Source organism: Crocodylus siamensis, chromosome 8, assembly GCF_052110815.1.
Source record: "Crocodylus siamensis isolate JL-2025a chromosome 8, ASM5211081v1, whole genome shotgun sequence".
In the NCBI taxonomy this organism is placed as follows: Eukaryota; Metazoa; Chordata; order Crocodylia; family Crocodylidae; genus Crocodylus; species Crocodylus siamensis.
The window spans coordinates 45,991,792-46,014,081 of record NC_143402.1 but is presented as its reverse complement, the minus strand read 5'-3'; the positions used below and the strand labels follow the sequence as shown (position 1 = coordinate 46,014,081).

The window sequence follows — 22,290 nt, the reverse complement described above, 5'->3', positions numbered from 1 at the left end:
AGAATCATCCCTATCCAAACCAGCCCATACAACCATAATCTAAACTACATAAAAGCTCCCTCAACCCTGACACAACATATACCTAACATCCTGACACTCATGCTTCACATGAATCAAGATGCAATTCCCCAAGTGCTTAAAGTTATGTTTGTGCTCAAGTACTAACCCAGGGCATATCATGCCTTATCATCACTGTTTCTCACTCTTAGATCAATAGGCACTTTTTAAGAAGAAATTGATGGCTATCATTAGGGGCTGTGAACTAAAGTAATATCCCATTGGGAGTTGCACTGTAGCTCCCTTCCATTCAGAAACTCAAATCCCTTCAGAAAAAAGAAAAAGTAATTAAAAGTCAGTCTTTTCTCTCCCTCCTGGCCCATTTTGCTTCTTGCCAACAACCAGTTTCTTTTTGGTTCTTTTGATACTGCACTTAAATTAACCTGCACCTGTTTTCTGCAGCTCTCAGCTGTAGATGTCAGCTATTTCCGGCACTAACCTCAAGACTGTTGCTCACAGCTCCACTGTCAGGTTCTTCAGACTTCCTGTTTTGTTCTCAACGCTTTTATTTCGCCGCTGTACTGCTTCCTGTTCTAAGACTTCTTGTGACTAGAATCCCACAATTGTCCTCAGCAAGACTTGGCTGGTAAAGTCTCTGAATGTTCTTCCTCTTATTAATGTTTTGTCTTCCTGTCCATAATCTTTCTAGATGGGTAATCTGGATTTTTGTGGAAATTCCAATGGGGTTTCACTGAGGTTCTTCATTCTTGTGCATTCGCTCTAGAAAACAAGGAATTAAATAGCTCTGGTACAGACAGCTTTTCAGAAATGCTCAAGGAAGATACTATTCTTTCTGGAGTAAGTCAGCAGGGAGACGGTGATCCTTCTATTAGCTTGGTTTTCAATCATTTCCATTTAGCTGTTGCTCAGGTCCTGTTATAAATGTGTTAGTGAGTTCAAAAGCAAGAGCAGGCGTAGACAGTCTGATCTCAAGGCTGCTATCCTGTGTGCCTTTGTAGGTGAAAATCATTACAAGACCTTAAATGGAGAGATATGAAATACTGTTAGGAATGGAGAAGCAAAGATAACTCAACTGGGACACTGAACTCAAAAAGATGTGGCAGAAACATTTAAAGATAATTCTTTGCCTTGTCCCAGCTCCACAAAAAAAAGTTTTGAATAATTGTTAGTGTGACTGCAGTCTAGTTAAGTAAGTGACTGAGCTGGAAGATTAATCACTGTCTAAGAGGGTTTAATTTATATGCTGTATCTGCATAATTATCATATATATTAAGCAACAGGTACTGTCTTATGAGAAACTTTCTGTATCATACTTTTAAAATCTACTCTACTCTAAATCTCTCTAAAGTATTTTAGTGTTTATATATTTTCTTTCTCATCTTTATTATTGAAAACATTTGCATTAAACATGATCTATTTTATTCTGTGACTCTTACATTCAAATCTTTCTTTCCTGTGTCCCCTGTTGCCCTTTTTCCACCTGAAATATAAGATTTTCTAATATCACAAGTGCTTGTTGATGAAATGATTATAGTCATTAATTAATATACCTTCTTCTTTACTGTTGAAGACAATTTATATTAGACATGCTGAACCATGATCCTGAGGTTAGAGGGTACAGGTGATTTTCCATCAAAATACATTTTTTGATGGGAAATGCTGTTGCAAGTTGATTTTAGATGATCCAAATTGAAATTTGCTGCAGAAAAATGGCAATGTTTCTGAAAGTTTTAGTTTTCCATTGGAAAAGTCAAAATGAACTGTTTCCTATTGCACTGCATTTACCCAGACCAAAGACTTTCCATCTTGCAAACACCATTAAACTGTTTTGTGTCTGCTCAGTTTGATGTTAACCTGTGTCTCCTCAAGTTGCTAGAGTGCTGCCATATACTCACGTCCCCATTTTCAACAATGGGCTAGACTGTCTAGCCAGAATCCATCTCCCATGATGCACCACTTTCATGGGACAGAAATTTTGATTTTCAACCAGCTCTGTTAGAGGAGGACATCTATACATGTGTTGTATTGCAGCTGACTAATTACCTCCATAGTAAAGCATCACCATCTATACATGTGCTGGTATTAGGGCACAGTAAATTCCATTTCTCATGATTTTTCTTCACATGATGTTTCCTATTCATGGATTGTCAGTCAGTACTTACCATCTTCTATGCTCATGCTGAGCTGGATAACACTCCATGTCCAACAAGGCTGACTATACAACCCCCCCTCCCCTCCAGCACCCCTATATACACACTTCCTGGTTCCTGGTTTTCCTTCTGATATAAAAATATTGGAATTGAGTTGCTGAGTACTAACTGGGCAATAGGTGCACAGAAAAAAAATAATTCTTTTACCTGGTATTTCAAGAGGCTGGGCTCTTGCAAAGTGCAACATATTGGATATCTGGCTGATTTTCCATATCCTAGAGCCTGAAAAGGTAGATGTTGCTTTGTAGCTCAGTATTTTTGGAAGTGTCCAGCTTTCATAACCACACGAAAGGGTCAATCATATGCACCAATTCCTAATCTCACCTGCGTAAAGTTAACTTTCTACAGTGCAGAAGTCCTTGTTTTCTTAGTACTTGCCATGATTCCAGCACTTTGAGTTTGGAATAATAATTTCTGGTTGGAGGAGGTGATTTTCTTGCATGTGGGACTGCTTAAAATAGTCTGCAGGCAGAATTTTCCCTAACAGTTTGGAAACTGCCTGATTAAGGTGTTTATTTGCTGACTGCTCAAAATTACATGTGTGTCAAACTCCCCTCCCTCCCACAGCCATCGCTCAGGATATTTCAGCCCACGTACTGTCAGTAGCAACTGGTTGTCACAGTTTTAGTGTTGCATGCAGGGTTGGCTCTTTCCATTCTCGGCACTGGGTGTTTATTGTTTAAGGGTTTTACCCAGGGAAGAACCATTCGGAGCTCTTCATCCAATGCAGGCCATTAGAGAACAGAGATGGAGGCTGGAGAAGCCAGTTGCACTGTCCTGGGAAGAGTCCTGCTTGCTCTCTGAGACTCAGACCCTCCAGGATCAGATACTGAGTGGGGGACCCAGGAGAGGGGGGAGGCTGGGGGCAACTGGAGTGACAGGTGGCTGCTTTCTCCTCCTTCCCCTGCCAGCTCCTCAGTGCACTCTGACCCTGCCGACCAATGGCAGAGCCTCTCCGAGCTGGGGGAGGAGCTGAGGGACAGCGGGTCAAGGAGCTGACTGGGAAGTGTGGCAGCAGCCCCAGCGGAGGTGGGAGGCCTGCAACTGCTGAGTAAGGTGCTCACCCCTGCACGAGGGCCCGAGAAGGGAGACGGAGGTACCACGAGGAGGAGAACTGGGGTTGTGGGCAGAGTGAGACAACTGGGGGCGGAGGTGGTTTGGGGCAAGTGAACGGTGCCAGAGTGAAGTAAGGAAAGGTCTGGGGAAGCCACAGGAGTGTGCTGCCCATCTGGGGGCTTTGGAAGTGACATGAGCGCTGCACACGTGTTGCCACGCAGCTCTTTCCCAGACCTTGGTTGAGCCAATGTACGTAGTCCTGGCTCAACATGGGCAGTGTCAGCTCCTTTCCCCCTTCCCAGCCTGCACTAGAGCTCATCCAGCACTGGGAAGCCTCTGAGGCCACTGAGGTAGAGCAACCTGGGGAGGCTTGAAAGGGGCTAAGTGCAGACATTTGCAGGGGGAGGGGGAGGTTAGATCTCATTAAAAATGGCCACCTGATCTAACTTAGTTTGCGCCGATGCAGACCTTACACTAGACCCAGTCTTAGTAATCAGAAACCAACCTATACTTGTACCTGGACAGAAGTTCTGCGCACGCAGTCTGGCCTCAAAATGATGGAACCTGGTCTAAGAGACCTGGACTGATGTGCGCTCAGACTCAATCACTGTAAGTTAGACCAGTGAATGGCACTTCTCTATAAAAAGTTGAACTTTTCCTACCTGCCCCCAGGCACTGCGCTGTTTTTGGCTCCCAGGCCCTCACCCATCCATCCCCTCTCTGCAGTGGACCAGGCACCCCCTCTTCTCCCCACAACCCTCATCTCAAAGCTACTTCCAGTGCTGGTTTTATATGCATGTGGATGCTGGGAGCCAAGGCAAAAAGTATCAGTGGTGGGAGGGATGGGGGGACAGGACATGCCAGATATATGAGATGCATCGAAAACTGGAAGATATTTTAAAAATATTCTCAAAATCTGGGCACAAATCTCTAATTTTTGCACTATGTGGTGTCACAGGGGTTAAAATAAGTGCAAACCCATACCGTCTAAACCAGGATGTTCTTGAAACATGATGGTCTAGCTCAGTGGTCCTCAACCATTTTTAAATTCAAGGCACCCCTTGTGAAGTGCCAGCTCTTAGCTTTCACTCATTTTTTGACTATGGAAAGATAGTGGAGCAATTTTTCTGTTGAAAAGAGCTTGGAAAGACTACACCATGTAAGAATGCTTTTGACACTATGGATTCCTATTTGAAATCTCTGGGTTTATCTTGTGAACTCTGTGTAGGTGTTTATACACTAAACAGTCCTAAGATTGTGCAGCATCCTTAAAAGGATCTCAAGACATCCCAGGGTGCCACAGCACCCTAGCTGAGAATCACTGGTCTAAGTTCAACCAGGAATTATGGGTTTGAAGCAGGAACTATTAGGGAGCAGAAAAAAACCCAAAAACATTCTGACCTGTTATGCAGGGTTTCAAGCTAGAAGATCAAAATGGTCCCCTTACCCATGAAATCTGGGAACCTTTGGGTGTGCCATACCAACAATTTATATCTGGGTAAAAGGGAGCGTTGAGCTTACTGAGTGCCAGCTCTTTTGCAGTAGTTGTGTTTCTATTTCATGTCCTGAGCAGTTGCACATGGGAGTCTGAGGGAAAGAAGCTTATGAGCATGTACTGTGTCATACAACATACACAAAAATGAGATGCTAAGGCTGTCCTTTGGGTGCCCCCTAGCCACGTCTGTGATGCATACCAGATCCAGAGATCATGAGAGAGAGCTGTGGTGGCAGGTAGCCCTAGATTGCATTAACTGCCTCATTTCTAATTCTGGGGCTTGAAAGTTGAAGCACCATGCATGTTCAAGAGCAGCGCCCCTTGGAAAGCTAAGGAAGTAATGCAGACGTACCTTAATTGCCTATCTGCATGGTCTTACCACATGGGCAATGGCAGCTCAATCACAGCTACATACCCCAATCATTGATGGCTGAACTGCTACAGGTTATCTTCCACTTACCCTAAGGTAAGAGCATAAATATAGGTAACTGCCACAGGACAACCAGTGCTCAATTAAGGCACACCCTGTGTACTGCAAAGTAAACTGTTTGTATAGCCATACCGTATAAAAAACCCATTTCCGCCTTCTGTACACAAAGTGCATAGTGATGCCGTCTCAGACCATTGGAATCCAAGTGTCTGTATCACTGTACCACACACACATCTCAGTAATTCCTCTTCCCAAAGGATGGAGACACAAGGGTTCTCACAGAGGTTCTGACAACTGATGAGCTTCAGTGCACATAACTGTTGCTTGTTGCCTCTTTCACAGTTCACCATGACTTCCCCTTGGATCTTGTTGGAGAAGGATGTATTTGCCCCGTTGAATGAGAGACTCTTGGAAATTGTCCACATCTGGAAAACTGGAAAGAAAAGGAAGGGCTCTGTTCTTTGTGTAGTTGGTGAGCAACTTTCTTCTCTCACTGTGAACTGATGGAGATTATACTGCAGGACCCTAGATTATTATTCTTGTTGTTATTCCCATGACTGTCTTGTTTTATATGTTGTTAAAGATCTGGGACAAACACCGTGTAACATCACATAAGATGCTGTAGAACTCCTAAGTGCTGTTTCACTATTGTTCTAGGAAAGAATTGCAAAAGTACAAGGGAATTTTTCCTAAAACTTTCTGATTTTCTACTTAAGCACTTTTGAAAATATTATAGCTCATATGATCTATGCATTCCCTCGTGTCCCATCACCTTACCATTTAAGCCACATCTGAAAAGAAGTGTTTGTCCCAGATCTGAAATTCTGAAAAGCATTTGTCCCAGATCAGCCATGTCTGAAAAGAGGTGTAGCTCCTTTTGGCTAACTTATTGGGAAGGGTCCCTTTTACAAGAAAACTTTTTTTAGTTAATACTGGCCACATCTACATGAGATGCTGACTGCACAGTAGCTCGTTACTACTGTGCAGTATCTTGTTACTACTGTAGAGAAGCATCACTTGGCATGGAATGTGACACAATGCGACTGTGCAGTAGCTCATTCTACTACTGCGCGGTCAGTGTCACCAAAAAGCCATTTGGCAATGCTACTGTGCAGTAGCTCCAGTTACTGTGCCATCATTTAGTACTTGCGTCTGTAGTAACACCTACGTAGTCAACATCTCATGCAGATGTGTCCACTCTTGCCTAATGCAAAGAGAATCCAGGTTTGAGGCTTGTCTTGAGGTGGTGCATATGTGAAAACATGAATAAGAAGGTACAACTCCATCCATTTCTTAATTCTGAATATCCGGATACCAGCTATACAAACTCCTTCAATATGGCATTTACCTATGGTAAATCCCACTGGGTTTAGTCTTACTGTTGCAGTGGCTTCTACCTTAGGCAAGGGAACAAGGATCTGTTTGGAAACACAGAGGTCAGTGGGACTCCTTCCAGAGATTGAAAGAGACTTTGGATAACGCTGCAAGAGACCAGTTCTGTATGTTAGTGCAATGTTTATAACATCTTGTTCCATCACACATCAATTATATGTAAAGTAGAAGTCTTATCTCCGCACACCTGGAATGCATGTATAAGCCAAACAGTAACACTGGTGTTTTGTATCCCTATACTTAGTTGCTAATTATAGGCCAATCCAGCTGTTCCTTGTGAAGGTGAAGGCAGATCGGGGTGAACAGTACAAGATAACCAACAGGTGGCTCTTAAAGTATCTGAAGCTGGTAGATGGAAAGACAGTCAATCAGGTACTGTTAACTCTTGCTTCTTATCATGGTATAGGGCATGACACAGTGTGTGAGTAAACGGAAAGAGAAATGAACGGGCTGAGTGTGAGGCCAGACAGATACAGTCCTGGTCTTAGTTTTAAGCAAAATGGAAGCAGTAGGTGAAGGAAGGGAGGACATTTTAAATCCAGGACCGAAAAAGATAGAACAGCTTTTGATTTCAATATAATCTGGCGAGAGCAGCCATCAAAAATTTTTAAAAAAAAGGCATCTCTGCTTTCTGATTTAGTTGGTCAGAGATACGTGCCCTTTATGCAGGGGTGGGCCTGTGGACCAGATCCGGCCTGCAGGGCCCCTAAAAATTTTAGAAAATTAATATTGATCTGTCTTAATGGACCACCAGTTCTACCAGAATGCTTTGGATGACTTATCTCAGACATCTCTTTTGGATGGAGACGGGGTTGTATGTGTGTTATAGGGAGGTTTGGGGGTGGGAATGCACCTTCACAAAGAGGAAATGGGGTGTATGTAGTAATGGCAGGCTTGTTGGATCTCAGAGCAGGCTGAGAAATCAATGAAGGACTGTTCTTTGTCATACAGCTTGTCACAGCAACCCTGTAAATCAAAAAAGAAAAGACTCCTATTGAGTACACGAGAGTTCACTTGGCATCTGTGGCTTGTATCCTCCTGTATTCTTAATGCTATTTATTGGAATCCTCGTACAGACCTTGGAATGGTGGACTTTTTTCTCAGCTGTGCAAAGTGGTTCCTTGTTAGATCACCAGCATTTGCAGAACACACTGTAGGGTCCATCTGCTTGTCCATGTTGAAATAGGTTATTTACAGCCATTTGCATAGGTAATTAAGGATTAAGTACAAAGTTATTTCCAAAAGCAAGGTTACTGGAGAGTCAATGTGGTGAGTCTGTGCTTGTACAATGACATTATTGCAGCTGGGAATGAGAGCTTGGGAAGCAGCATTTCCTTTATGCTGCCAGTTGTTGGCAGCATGTTGTTAAATTTCTTATAATTAGTTTTTTATTAATGTGAATGTGCCAGAGGCTTTGGCAATAAGCCTGGGTTTGTACAAACATTGAAATAAATTAAAGGAGAGCAACAGAATAATTTTCCACTCTGTCTCTAGGACAAACAGAATATACCTGTATATAGGCTACAGAAAGCACGAGAAAGAAAGCCTGCTTTTTAGGACCTACTTAGAAAATAGTGCTTGCAAATTTTCATGGGTTCACGATACAGGAGTGGAAACTAAAATGGTATTTCATTTTTGTTATGCCCTAAGAAGAGATAGCCTAATCTTTATTTTAGAAGACAGGTCTGATTCAGCTCTGACTGAAGCCAATGAGAGCATGTCCAATCCAGATCAGGTCTTAAGAACATAGGACTAAAAGGGACCTCTTGGTTCTGGCTCCCTGGTATAACAGACAGCCATGTCATATAATCCCTTTCATAAACTAATCTTAAAAGCTGCTAGGGTTTTTGCTCCCACTACTCCTATTGGGAGGCTGTTTTCAGAACCTGATGGCTCTAATGACTAGAAATCTTCTGATTTATAGACAGCAGTCATATTCTTTCATCCATTAGTTTCCCAAGCTCTCCCTTTGTAAGATAAGTTCTACTTCTCCTGATGACCCAGGTAGCTCAGGCTGAAGATGTTTGCATAGAACTGTTCACAGTGTTCCAGACAAGATCACACTGAAGCCCTATACAAGGCATTCATACTTCCATGTTTCTACCTTGTTTGCCACATTCTAGGATGGTATTTACCTTTATCACTGCTATATCGCATTGGTGGATCATAGTCATCTTGTGGCTGACTAACATGCTCACTTCTCAGTCATTTCCAGCTGACAATCTCCCATTTTATAATCAAAATACTTGGTATTAGTTCCCAAGTGCATGATCTTGCACTTAGTACTATGGAATTCCATCCTGTTTCTGATATTCCAGTCCTCAAGGTCATTTGGTTTTTCCTGCATGATATTCCAGTCATTCTCTGCATGGACAGTTCCTTCTAACGTTGCTTTAGCAGTGCAGATAACAAAACACAGAAGCTCCATGAAAAAGTTCCCAGTGTGGAATGTGTCCTCTGAGACAGCCTGCATGAGCTGGACACAAAGTCTAGGGACAGACATTCAAAAAGCCTGAGCCTGAATTGATTCAATCTTTGCAGGTTAGTCTAACCTGACTAGGCTGAACTGGTTTGAAACTGGACAGACATTCTCTTTGGACTGATGAAATTCAAGCACATGCCTGCAGTGGCTCAGGCTAGAAGCCAGGGGTGCTAGAGCAGCCCTCCCTTCCCTTCTGCAGAGAGCTGAGCTGAGGAGGGCACGGCCAGGCCCTGGCAGGACTCTCTCATTAGGGATGTCTGCCTGCACGGTCCCAGCCTTTTCCCAGCTGGCTGCTCAAGGGGCGGGAGTGTTGCCAGTCCCCAACCCCGGCCTAGCACTCTGAGGCAAGGGGGAGTGTGCAGTGCAGGCATCTGTTGATGATACCGAGCTTTTCAGTCTCCCTCCCTGTTTTGTCATACTGTCTGCAGCAAACTGACAGGTGAGCAAGCCAGCTGGGGGGCTGATAACAGTCTTCATCACCCAATTAGCAAAACAATAGCCTCTCTCCACATTACTTCAAACTTCTTAAACAGCTTACCAGTTGACCTGTTGTTTAGCTCTAAAAGCCCTAAGCGGTCACTGTTCTGTCTTCCTCTCCCAGTAAAATTGAAGAGAGAGATGCACACAGACACCTCTTGGCATTAGTTAGCATACCACATGCTGGCTACAGTTTCTGCTGTGGTAGAGAGGAGGAAGGGATCTCTGTTTAAGCAGTGAGTGGTGAGAGGGAGGGGAGAGGGGGGCACAGGAAAACCAGCTGACCCTGCTGTGCCTGCAAGTCTGTGCCAAGCTCCAGCCAGGGAGCAGAAGGGAGGGGCCAGCCCTTCAGTGTAGCAAAGAGCCCCAACCAGCCCAGAGAGTATGCTGGGATGCTGATAACTGATTTGGGTCAAGCCAGTTTATGCAGTTTGTCCCAGACCCCTTGCTGGTTTAAGTTAAATCAGAGTTAAGTCTGATACTGCATTCAACCAGGTTTATCTCAAACCAGTTTCAGCCATTTTCAAACTGGTTTATGTCACTGAACATCTGTTCTATTACAGGTTTAAACCAGTTTATGATCACTTAGACCAGGTTATGTGTAATGTCTGCCCCTGGCCAAAATGGTTGCCTCTGTTGGCACTTTGCTTGGAGATTTAAACGGAGGGTTCATAGAAAACAAAGACTTAGCAGTTACCTTCATGTGTCAACACAGACATTTGCGGAAAATGATGCTGAATGATTAAAACAGGAAATGTAAACTGTGTAGCTTCAACAGCAGCAGCCATTCACAGAGGAGGGAAAACAGTTAGCCGAGCACCAGAAATATCACTTTCTGGAGTGCTGACACTGCCTATAATTTGGATTTATTATGCAGGACATAATAATCTCAGTGGGAAGCTGAATCAGCCTATTGTGATGTGTCTTTATCATGATGTTCCCTTATTAAAAATGAACTTGCATCCTAATGGATGCAGCATCCATCAGGCCAACATATGGAGACATCTGCATTATCATGGTACAGCTCCCAGAATCCATTCAGAACTTTTTAATTTTCCTGTAAGTCTGATGGGCAAGAGGCAGGGCAGGCCTGTGTAAAGGATGAGTAGCCAACCTGCCTGTGTGTGCTGTGCATTATACCCTTAACTATAAACAGCTGTGGTCTTGCTATCTGGTCAGCAAAAGAGACCACCCTCCAAGATGAAACTAGCACAAATCCATCCTCTTCATGCCCCAGAGAAGAGACTGTAGAACTGCAGGCCCCTGGGATGGAAGTCCATCGTCCTCTAAAGAAGAGTTACAATATGCATGTCCCCAGTAACGGTCCCACAAAAATAGTGCAAAAAACCAACACTTCCCTCCTCAGAATGAACCCATACAGTCCCCCCCCCGACCCTCTGCCCCTGAATCAGTGGAGACCCCTGAAAACAAATGACTGACGTAAAACCGCTATTAACAAGGAGGTATTTTTAATTAGCACATCTCTGGGAAAGCCTCCCTGTGTGGCAGTGTGAAAGATGAGACCCTAACAGGCAAATGAATGCTAAAAACCAGACATGATTATGAAGCCTGTGCACAACTTGTGCTCTGTGCGGTGAATGCCAGTGACTTGGGGCCTGCTCGTGTATGCTGGCCTCGTGTTCCACAAGGAACCTGCCTTCCCCTGGTGCTGCCAAAGCCCTGATATTGCACATTTGGCAGTGCTTTTTAAGTTATGCCTCTCTTGACAAAAACTGTATTAATATTTGAGGCGATTACTGAATAGCCTCCTGCTTTAATCACTCCTTATAAGGTATAAAGCATGCTATAAACCATGCCAGTTGTAAATCCCCCCTCAGACGATGGTGTTAAAAGCTGTTCCAGACGCTGCTATCCAGCCTGTAAAGCAGTGCGGGGGTGTGATATATCACTTTAAGGTGTTTAGAAAGCATGGTGCAAATTGTCACAGGACTGAATAAATCATCATAAAGTCTGAGCCTATTATTAGTAGTAGTAGTATCAATAATAATAAGTGCAGCTTGCGAACTCTCTAGAAGATGGGATCATGCAGTGCTGCTGAACTAATAAGCTAAGGAGCTAGTCTTAGTGGAATATTCCCAACTCAGGACCCCTCTTTCTGCAGATCTTCCTTTGCTATTGCTCTGTCCCCTATTCCATCATGCCTTCCCCAGAGGCAGCCAGCGCTGTTCCCTGTAGCCAAATTGGCAGGTCAATTGGCAACAACCAGGTGGCAACAAGGTGCAAGTGTCCTGCCATGACAGGGAATTTATTAAGTGGTTCCCAGCAGGCTGTAGCTAATTATTCCTATTCTGTGTTGTAAAAACCCCCTGGTACTGTGATAATCTGATATCTGGGGGAAAGTTCTTTCCTGGCCCAAAATCAAGTAATCAGTTTGATTTTGAGTGAAAACAAGGCACATCAACCATGCATCAGCAAAGCAAGGTCCTTACAGCATCAGTCCACTGTGATTGGCCCCAGCTGGAGACAGGACCCCAGTCGCTGATGATTCAGGAAAAAACAACCTAGAAATCATTTGGCCAATTGCGTATCAGTAGTGTTCTGCATTGTCAGTTTTTACCAATTTTCATGAATAAGTTCCCTGATTTTTTAAAGTCAGTTTTTACTGATTTTCACCTATTTTTCAGTTCAAATCCCTGTTAACTGGCATTCCCCACTTGTGCCAGTTTACAGGGATTTGTACTGAAAAATGGGTGGTGCTGGTAAGCTAAAAATGCCACTGTGTTAGTTACCTGAGGCACAGGTTTCCAGCCGGATGGTGGTGGGGCAGACGTGGCAGCGGCCACATGTGGAGCAGGGAGCCGGAGGGGTGCAGCTGGCCACATGAGGGCCAGGAGAGGGTGGCTGGAGCTGCTGCTTGGGGTGCAGGACTCCCGGCTCTGACTCCAAATGGGGTGGGACAGGCTGCAGGAATTCCTCCTGGTGCAGGTGGGTCCGAGCTGTACCCCAGCAACATCGGCTTCGGCCCTGCCCCGAGCTGTGAGCCCCACTGGGGTGGGGGGCAGGTGGGAGAGCCTAGGCCCATTCTCTGTGGTGGGCATTGCACCAAGCTGCTATGCACAGGCCCATGGGCCTGGAGCTGCTGCCTGGGGGTGCAGAGCTCCAGGCTCTGACTCCAGGTGGGGCAGGAGGTGCCGTTGCCAGGGTCGGGTCCCCCCTCACCACATCTGGCTGTGGACCACTCCCCCCAAACATCAGGGCAGACCGGCAGCAGGCTGCTGCAGCAGGGGGAAGGGGCACAAACACAGCTAGGGAAGAAAGGCAGGGCATGGTGCGGTGTGCTTCCTGCTGCTGATCTGGGGGCACGTGCCCCTGGGGAAGAGCTCGACACAGGCCCGCAAGCCCACAGCCCTGCTGGGGGGTGCATAGCAACAAAAGCTGCACCTCCCCGCCCCACACCCTGTACCCACTGACAGCTCCCCCCGCTTTGCTCCCTGCTGCAGCCCCAGAAGCAGCTGACGGGCTGTACTGCACCCCTCCCCCTTCCCTAGTCCCAGCCTTACTCCCTCCCTCACTACCGATTTTTCTCCAGTTTAACTGACTTTTTCCCTTTTCTTCCTTTTATCCTGATTTCATCCTGGTTTTTACATTTTGAAGATAAACCCCGAAAAATTTCCAATTTTTTTTTTTTAAATAAAAACTGAGAATGTGGAACACTATGCATCAGGGGAAAAAGTCCTTCCTGACCCTGTAGGCAACCAACAGGGCCAGTCCCTATGAAGCAAGCTCAGTGAAGAGGTTTCCAAACTGCCACTTTAAAACATTCCCCTTTCTGCGCACACAGCCTCTCTCCGTATGTTACCCATGCCAATGCACCAAGTGACATGGATTTCCATGTCATATCTTATGCTGTGTTCTTTGATGCCAAGTTAAATCCAAAAAAGAGAGTCTCTCCCAGCAAGGGAGAAACTCAGGGGAAAACATCATCAGCAACTGCCAACCACGGTTGATTTGGAACATGAAAGCTTAACAAGAAGATTTGTGCCCAACTACTTTCTGACCAAGTGGGCAACTCCCTTGAAGTCAGTCTCACATTAGATATGGCATAACTAATAAGAGGCAACAAGCAGGTGAGAAGTGGGAGAGGAGAGAATGAAAATCTGGTTCATCATGATCACAAGCTGTCACATTTTAATAGTGAGCACACCACCCCCACCAGGTGTTTGAGTCACCAACAATGCTGGTAGCAGCTGGGTTTTCCTTAGATGTCTCCCTTCCATTTGCTTTCTGGGCCCAGTGCAGTTTAGTCTGAGATCTAACAATATCACCACCCAAGGTGGTATGACTGGGCCAGTGCTTAATTGCTACTGAATTGTTAAGATCAAGTTATGTTCTGTATCAGTGAACTCAGTTCAGATTTCAGATTAACCCCCTGCCAGAATGCTGATTTGCAACATGACCGCCTGGTGATATTAAAAATGCTAATCTCAGAGGTGCAACTTGGAAAAATGGTTTGTCCCATTATCCCTTAGCCTAGTGATCTGTAGGATATGGGGTCCTGCTGTGTTGGACACAGAAGGTGTTTTCTCTTTTAAAACACCCATTGCATTTATTAAAATATATTACTTTCCTGTATGTTAAGTATACATTGTGTGGTAACTGCTTTCTGGTCACAGCACTAATAAAATGTAGCTCTTGTTATTGGTGTTTAGGTAACTCTGGATTTTGAGCTGCAGTTTGATAAGGTTTACAAGTGGACAGCTGGCAGCTGTGATGAGAAGAATGCCTTTATCAGATGCTTGTGGAAGCTGAACCACCGATACCTCTCTGGCACTATCACATTTGTCAATGTCCCCTCCTGTACAATGGAAGGTAATTATGACTTTTGTCATACACACTCAGAATGCCTTTTTATATACTTTGATCCCTCTACTCTTAAGTCCTTTATTCCTGTCACATTTTAAGGGCCGCTGGCTTTTTTTGCTCCACCTTCCTCAACAGAAGTGAGTACCTGGGGCTACCTCAAGAAAATACCTTGGTATAAGTATGATTTTCTTCCTATTTGTCAAGAACTGCCTCCCTTCAAGGGCATACATTGTGACTTCACCTCAAAGTAGTCTAAAGTGTAGATCATCTAAGGGAAACCAAGATGCATTATGAACAAAGAGGAAAAAAAAGAAAATCAGATTCAAACAATAGAAACAGACTATGTAACAAATCTGTATACAGATCTCTGTATACCAGCAAGAAAGGAAGTAGAGGCCCATTTTATCTTTAGTTATGGTAAAGTAATATTTCTAGAGGGTGATTAATCCTGTTCCTTCGGACCTTTCACAGCAACACTTCCTGCCGCAGACATATCTCTGCATTCACATCTCTCACCCCAGCACTGTTTTGCTTTAACCTTCTTTGACATACCCAGTTTACTACAAACCCACCTCTTCTCACATTCTCAGGGTAAAAAAACACTTTGGGTTTATCCTTACTTTGATTGTCCCAGGCATTGATTTGCACCAAAACAAGCAAGATTCAATCTTTAACATTCTCGGCCTGAATGGTAGTTAATTCAAATAAGCCTCGATTGTCCAAGGGGAAATTGTTCTCTCGGGTATGTCACAGTACTTAAAATAGGACAGTGGGCTTGTAGGATCCCAGGATTCTCAGGCTTCTTCCTGAGAGAAATCCACATCTGTTTTTACCTTCAGTTCCCTTGGGGTGTATTCTCAAACTGATTCAGAGCTGTGTCTAAACAGTTTCTATTCTTCTGTTTTTCTGCTCTGCCTTCCCATTTGATCAGTTCATCCCACTCAGTGGGAGTGGCCTAGTAGCATTATATAAGTGGCTGGACTGAAGAGTTTACCACCGCTGCATTGGTTTGTCTCCATTCCTTCTACCTTGGGGATTGCCAAAGACAGCTATGGTCAATTTTTATTTTTTTCACTATGTGATTAGAGACCTGAGGAAGAATGGTCTTGTATTCAAAAGCTAGTCTGACTTTATCCCACCTACATAGTTGTTCCAATAAAAAATATCACCCTAAGAAATCCTTACCTCTTGCATAATTTCTGTATTATCATGGCTACAACATCACTTTTACATTACTGTACCTTCCTTTGGCAATTTATCCCTGCTTACTTGTAGAGCTTTGAGAAGCCTTGGAGCAATATGTAAAGCTTCCTCCTCTCCCTGCTAGGCTAACTGCTTTGCTCAGCAGTTGCTTTGAAGGCAATCTTGCAGTCACCAAACTGGGAGGTAAAAAGGGCTGTGGCCAGGGACCAGAGGACAGCTGGTGAAATACAAGGGCTGCCCACTCCAATCAGGAGAGAGATGGCATCACAGATTAACATCACCATTAGTGTTTCTTCCTCCTGTGCCCAAGCCTCTGCTCTGTTCTTGTACCTATACACTCCAGGAAACTCTGCTTTACTGAAGAGGTCCAAGGGAAATGGGATTTATAAGCAATGGCTGTGTAGTGCCACCAACCACGAGCGTTAAAAAAAAAAAAAATGAGTCTTCCTTCAAAGAATTAGGAGATCAGATTTAAAATCATGAGCTCATAAAAATAATGGGGCATAGTTTTATTCATCTTCTGCCTGCTGAACCTTCACATTACACTAGGGTCACATTTCCAGGCATTTTTTTCTTTTTTTTTTTTTTGCTACCATGAAGGCGAGAATCTTACTTTATACTTTTAATGACAGCTGGGATTTTCTCCTAATCACTTTCTTCCAAGAGCTGGGACTTCATGGAGAAGCCCAAGTTCCACAAAAATCATGATTAAATCACAGGGGAGACAACAACAAATATGGCCAACATTTGATTAATGAGAGGGTTTGGTTAGCTAGAGTCAGAGGAAAAAACCCAGCTAGAATCACACAGAGCTAATTAATACTGGATATGTTTTGCCTGCTTGACCTTTACACTCCATGTAAACATTGCCAGAAGGGAGGTAATTTAGGGGAGGGATAAGGAGGCTGTTGTTGTTAGGGTTTGACTGCAATCATCTGGTCAATATAAGATGAGCTGGATGCAGCCCTCAAATCATATTTGTTGCCTCTGCATCTTGTTGTTAGTTTGCTGGAAAGTTCAAATTATGTCAAAGCTCATTTTACTGTAGCCTGGATACACCCGGGGGTGTGCTCCATCCACAAGTGGAAGGAGTGGGGTGGTCAGGCAAGAGTGCTCTGAGGGGGGCTTGCCACTGAGGAGTAGTTCCCTCTTTTCTTCATAGAGCCTGGCCGGGAAAAAGCACTTAACTATATACAAGTTTACTGCTATACAAAAATAAATATGAATAAGACACATTAAATATTTGCAATACAATTGGTATGTGACACCATATACAATAATCTGCAATCAACACATCGCACCACTTTGAGGGACTGCAAAATATAGACCAGGTAATTGGGAACTCAGTACAGGTGATCTACAGCACAGGCAATAATTAACCACCCCTGCACAGATGAATATTAACACCCTGGAACAGGTAAGTCAATGCATCAACATAGTAAACACATAAGCATCAACTCCAATTAAACCCAGGTAAGTTGAGGTAGCAATGCAATAGATGTACACAGGCAACAACACAGGTAAGTTCAGATAATAGGCAGTAAACATATAAAGGTAAAGAAAACAGGTAAACCAATATAACCCCCCCTTAAGGAGTACCCATAACTATATTAACATCAACAATACAAAGCAAACATCAATCACAAAATATGAGGTGCACTCAGCACCCCATGGGGTGTTCCATGGAGCCGCTCCCCTTCAGGGCCCTGGGATGGGAACATGCCTGTCCCATAATGGAGGAGGGTGGAGGCTGCAGACCCTCCCCTCCCAAGGCTGCCCCCCCGTGTGACCCGCTTCCCCAACAACTCCTACTCCTGCTCTGAAGCGGATAAAGCTCGTCCCCCAGTGGCCAGTCCTGCAAGGGCCTCTCTCCGGCGGCACCTCTGGTTCCTCTTGATGTCCTGGTGCCCCACTCTGGGCCTGCCCAGCCTCCCGCCAGGGTTTCCGCTGATGGCCCTGTGCCTCATACTGCACACCCACAGAGCTTCTACGGGAGCTGAGCCCTTACTGTTCCCTGGCCTCGTGCGGGGGGTCCTTCCCCTTCCTGGGCCCTGCTCTGGGCACCACAGTTCTTTTAATTTAATGCTGAGTCACACTGTGGGGCTTGGGCTGCCCAGCCTAGAGCTGGGGCCAACTTGAGCAGCCTCAAGCTGCTCTCGAGGTCAACTCTCTGTGCACTGACCTGCACACCGTGTGGGCCCTGAGCAGTCTCAAGCTGCTCCCAAGGCTGACTCTCAGTTGCTGATCCATGCACTGTTGAGGTTCAGGCAGGGTCCCGATGACAGTCTTCTCCAGAGCTCCTCTCTCCTTGCTGTCCATTGCTGCATCTGCCCAGCACGCCAAGCATGCTGGGCTTTTATTTACACTGGAGGCCTCACCCTGAAGTACATGGGACCTGCAAAGCACAGTCTTCAACCAGGTCCAGGGGCTCTTTGCACCCCACCCCCCATCAGAGCAGGGGCAGGGCAAGCCCCTCCCAGCTGTTACCTGATTGGTGGAAATGTTCCACCAATCCGAAGTGTGCTTCTCCAAGTCCGGCTTGCCAGGCAAAAGCGACAAGCCTGCCGCATTACTCTAAGTGACAGCTTCGTTTGTCACACAAGGGAACAGATTTCTGAGTAGGGTAAAGAGTAGAGGACGAAGCACAAGACTGAGTGACCAGTCTGAAATGCAAGAGAGAGAGAGAAAAAAAAGAATAGGAATCACTCATCCAGGGACTTCAGGCTTAAGGAAGAATTTATAGAGCAGGCTGATATATTTCCTTGACTCTTGCCACATAGAGACAGCACTGGGCTGGGATAAAAAATGGGTAGTTTATCTTGCTTCTAATGGTTCTGTCTGTAATCTTATGGGTTGGTATGTATCAGCTCAGAAAAAGACCAGCTACATTTGGGAGAATGTTTCCAGTCTCTCTGCTGTCAAGATATTTTGCTGAGGTGGGGGGTTTATATTGGATATGTCTATCATCATATTTGGCTGTATTAGGGAGTGCCCATCTCTGAGATTCCCACAAATGCCCTGCAGATAGCTTCACATTGGGCTCATCTACATGTCATCCTATTGAGACACAGCGATGCGCTACATCGCTTTACGGCATGCTACATTGCCATACGGCATGCTACAGCGAGTGACATAGTGGCAAAATCTAACTGTCCATTGCGCACACAGTGTAGTAACCACCTGTGCTGTGCTTTAGTACTTCTAAAAGGAAGTACTAAAGCATGGTGCTGTAGCAACGTCGCCATACAGCAACATGTAGACACTTCCCCAGAGGTGGCAGCAGGCAAGGGCACACCCTTCATTCAGTTTAGACTTCCTGCGCACATATGCTTCTGTTTGATCTGTAGCACTGTAGCACTATCCCAGGCTTAAACTTTATTTCCCCAATGCCTGGCAGCTATGAGACCTTCCATGATTTTCTTGTGCTGGAGTTAAACATAAAGTGGGCACTAAACTGAGACCATTATATTCACTGCCCTTGTGACCCAAACTAGATTTGGTGTGACTTCCCAGAAGGGAAAGGCTAATACAAAGAAATAATGAAAAGAGTTTTTCATATATCTCCCCTGTGCATGCAGGAAAACAAGGTCCCCAAGAGAATGCAAAGGCAAGTGCAGAAGCAGAGAACCAGGAAGAGGACTGTGTGTACCAAGAGATGACACCAAAGGAAACAGCTGACATGCTAAAACTGATGGAAGAGTATGAGCCAATTGTGAACCATGCTGCAGCATTTGCAGAGCAGCTCAGCAGTGATCTTCAAGTGCTGGATGAGGTGAGCAGCAAGATGGTTGAAAGCACGTAGAAATCAGCAGGGTATCTGTGTGGACAGTACGGGCTCTTTAATTGAATCAAGGCACAAAAGGTTCCCTGGGTAAATGTGATATTTTTTGTTAGACTAACTAAATAGTTGGAAAAAAATGTTCTTTACAAGCTTGCAGGCACAAACACTCTTACTGAGGCATAGGGAGAGTTTGCTTGTGTTTTGTGCAGTCTCCTGGGTGGAATAGAAGCCAATATACAAAATTAACTGAATCAAAGCATTTGAACTAAGGTGTAGAAGTAATTTTTGTGGGATGTGGCTACTTAGCATTACAAGTACCATTACCTCCTGTCACATGACAGGTATCAGCATTCAGTGGCTTCTGTCACAATCTTCAACCTCATTTTTCATGACTGGGTGTTTCCTAATCCCAGATAAATGGCCAGTGTGGCAACCCCATAAAGCTCCTGACTAGGTCCTTGATTTCTTGGGCCTATTTGGAAGAGATGGAGCTAGGATTGCTACAGTACTGCCAGCTGGTAGCCTGCACCCAGGGTGTCTCTGTTGTACTCCCAGTGTTCTAAGGGAGGAGAGCAAAGTACAGGAACTAGCTCAGCTGCAGGCTATTGGCGCAAGGAAAGCAGCAGATCAGGGGACTTTTTCTGAACATGTGCACGCTCTCAAGGACACTGGCAGCCCTAAGCAGGCTGGTGGCTGTAGAGAAAACACTGGGAACACAGGAGTCCCCACAGTAGCAGTAGGCCCCAAGTGAGGGACTTGAAAAGGGAAGCTCAGCAGGTAGAGAGGGTGAGAGGAGGAACAATGGAAAACTGACTCCAAGTAGTAAAGCAAAAGAGACATGGATTCCCTTGAATTAGATGAAGGAGAGAAAATATGGCTTGGAGGCTTTAGGACTTTATCTTTACTACTAAAAAGGTGATTTGTTGCTTGGGGTGAGGAACATGCTGAGGATAAACCACAGTAAGGACAAATCTCTCCGGTTCTACAATATACGGAACCAAGAGAGATCAAAGTCAGCCAGGTCTGGTGTTGACCTTGCTTAGTTTATTCTGTAGTCAGATGAAAGTGTCTTTGTCCCCCTTATGTTTTAACTTCAGGCTGGTTACAGTCATTAGTTACCCTGAGGTAAACAGTGTAAAAATGAGGCATAGAGTGGGACACTGGTGGGGATGAGCCAGTACAGAGGATGGAACTGAATAGTGAAGCAGTGGGATGAGACAGCTTGTGGAGTAGCAATGGAGTGAGTGATGTATCAGAGGCTGATCTGACAGGAGCTTGTGAAGAGAATAGGGGAGAGGATGGTCCCTTATTAGAGAAAAGCAGCGAAGAAAGAGAAGAGGATAGAGAAAAAGGGTTAGAGAATGAGAGGAGAAAGAAAGGGCAGAAGCAAAAGCAACAGAAGAAATGAACAGAAAGAAAGGGCACACATTACTGGTAGACTAATTTGTTTTATTGAATGTATTTATATTCCCATATTTTATCATGTTTCTCTGGAAGACATCCTATTAATGGGAATGTTAGAAGGAAAGTGTTCAGATAACTGTTTTGAACATTTATGTTACACTAATATTTCTGTACATTGGATATTATAGTTAAATAACTGAAGTGACAAAAAAGAGAGAAAATAACCTACAATTTACCAGAATCCACAAAATCCTAGCTCTATCATGCTTTGTTCCTTTATACCTGCCTCTGTCCCCAGCTAGGGTTTCTATATTGCTCCCTACTTCAAAGGCTTTGTATATTTTGTTAGTTGTTAGCTCTGGGAAGCAAAAATCCTGAGGGTTGTTTCTGACTGCAATTGACTTTTTGCTTGTTCTTGGGCAAGACACATAGCTACTCTGTGACTCACTTTTTCCATCTGTAAAAGACTTTGCAAGGATTAGTAAATCTTTTGAGTTCTTTATCATGAAAGGTGCTGCAGAAGGCAGTATTGTAAGGAAGTTTCCCAATCACAAGCCGTGGTTCTCATGGTGGACTTCAATCAACTGGACATCTGCTGAACACAGGCAGTCCAGGAAGGTTTTGGAAAGTGTTGGGGACAACTTCCTGGTCCAAGTGCTGGAGTGGCCAACTAGGGGCCATCCTCTTGATTTGCTGCTCACGAACAGGGATGAATTGGTGGGGTATGTAATAGTGGATGGCAACTTGGGCAGCAGTGACCACAAGATGATTGAGTTCAAGATCCTGAGGAAAAGAAGGATGGAGAGCAGCAGAGTAAGGACCTTGGACTTCATAAAAGCAGACTTTGACTTACTCAGGGAATTCATGGGGAGGATCCCCTGGGAATCCAGTCTGAGGGGCAGAGGAGTCCAGAAACACTGGATGTACTTTAAAGAAGCCTTACTGAGAGTGCAGGAACAAACCATCCCAGTGTTCAGGAAGACTAGCAAGTATGGCAGAAGACCACCTTGACTTAGCAGGGACCTCTTCAGTAAACTAAATCACAAAAAGGAAGCTTATAAAAAGTGGACACTTAGACAAATAACTAAGGAAGAATATAAAAGCATTGCTTAGGCATGCAGGGAGGATGTCAGCATGAGCGACTCCTGCCCCTGGCAGCCGGGGGGGTGGGGCACGGCGGTGGCCAGAGTACAATGGTGGCAGGAACAGCGGAAGCAGACACCGCCGGCATTGTCAGCAGTGGGGTGGATGGTGAGCACCAACCAAGTGATGGCGACCACCTGCAGCCACCACTGGCAGTGTTGGCAGCGGCCAGCAGGGGTTGCAGACCACCCGCAGACGCCACTGGCAGTGTTGGCGGTGGGGTGGCGAGCAGCGACTGCCTGCAGGTGCCGCTCAGTGTCAGTAACACCTTTTTGTAGAGTGTGCACCATCCCATTTGGGGACTCCACGTGCGCCCACATGTACCAACCACGCATCGCCCCTGGACCTCAGGAAGTCCAAAGTGCAATTGGTGTT

At 44.9% G+C, this 22,290-nt stretch overlaps 1 protein-coding gene across 1 annotated transcript in view; it reads left to right on the top strand.

Moving 5' to 3' along the window:
* The first annotated feature begins 595 nt into the window (after positions 1 to 595).
* LOC149858409 (exocyst complex component 1-like) overlaps positions 596 to 22,290 on the top strand; it is a 66,320-nt gene continuing 44,625 nt past the window's right edge. Inside the window, exons 1-5 of the mRNA XM_090059688.1 lie at positions 596 to 643; positions 5,552 to 5,681; positions 6,846 to 6,973; positions 14,231 to 14,390; positions 19,166 to 19,359. Of these exons, the coding sequence (XP_089915814.1) occupies positions 5,558 to 5,681; positions 6,846 to 6,973; positions 14,231 to 14,390; positions 19,166 to 19,359 (606 nt within the window). The 5' untranslated portion in view covers positions 596 to 643; positions 5,552 to 5,557. The remainder of the gene's footprint in view (positions 644 to 5,551; positions 5,682 to 6,845; positions 6,974 to 14,230; positions 14,391 to 19,165; positions 19,360 to 22,290) is intronic.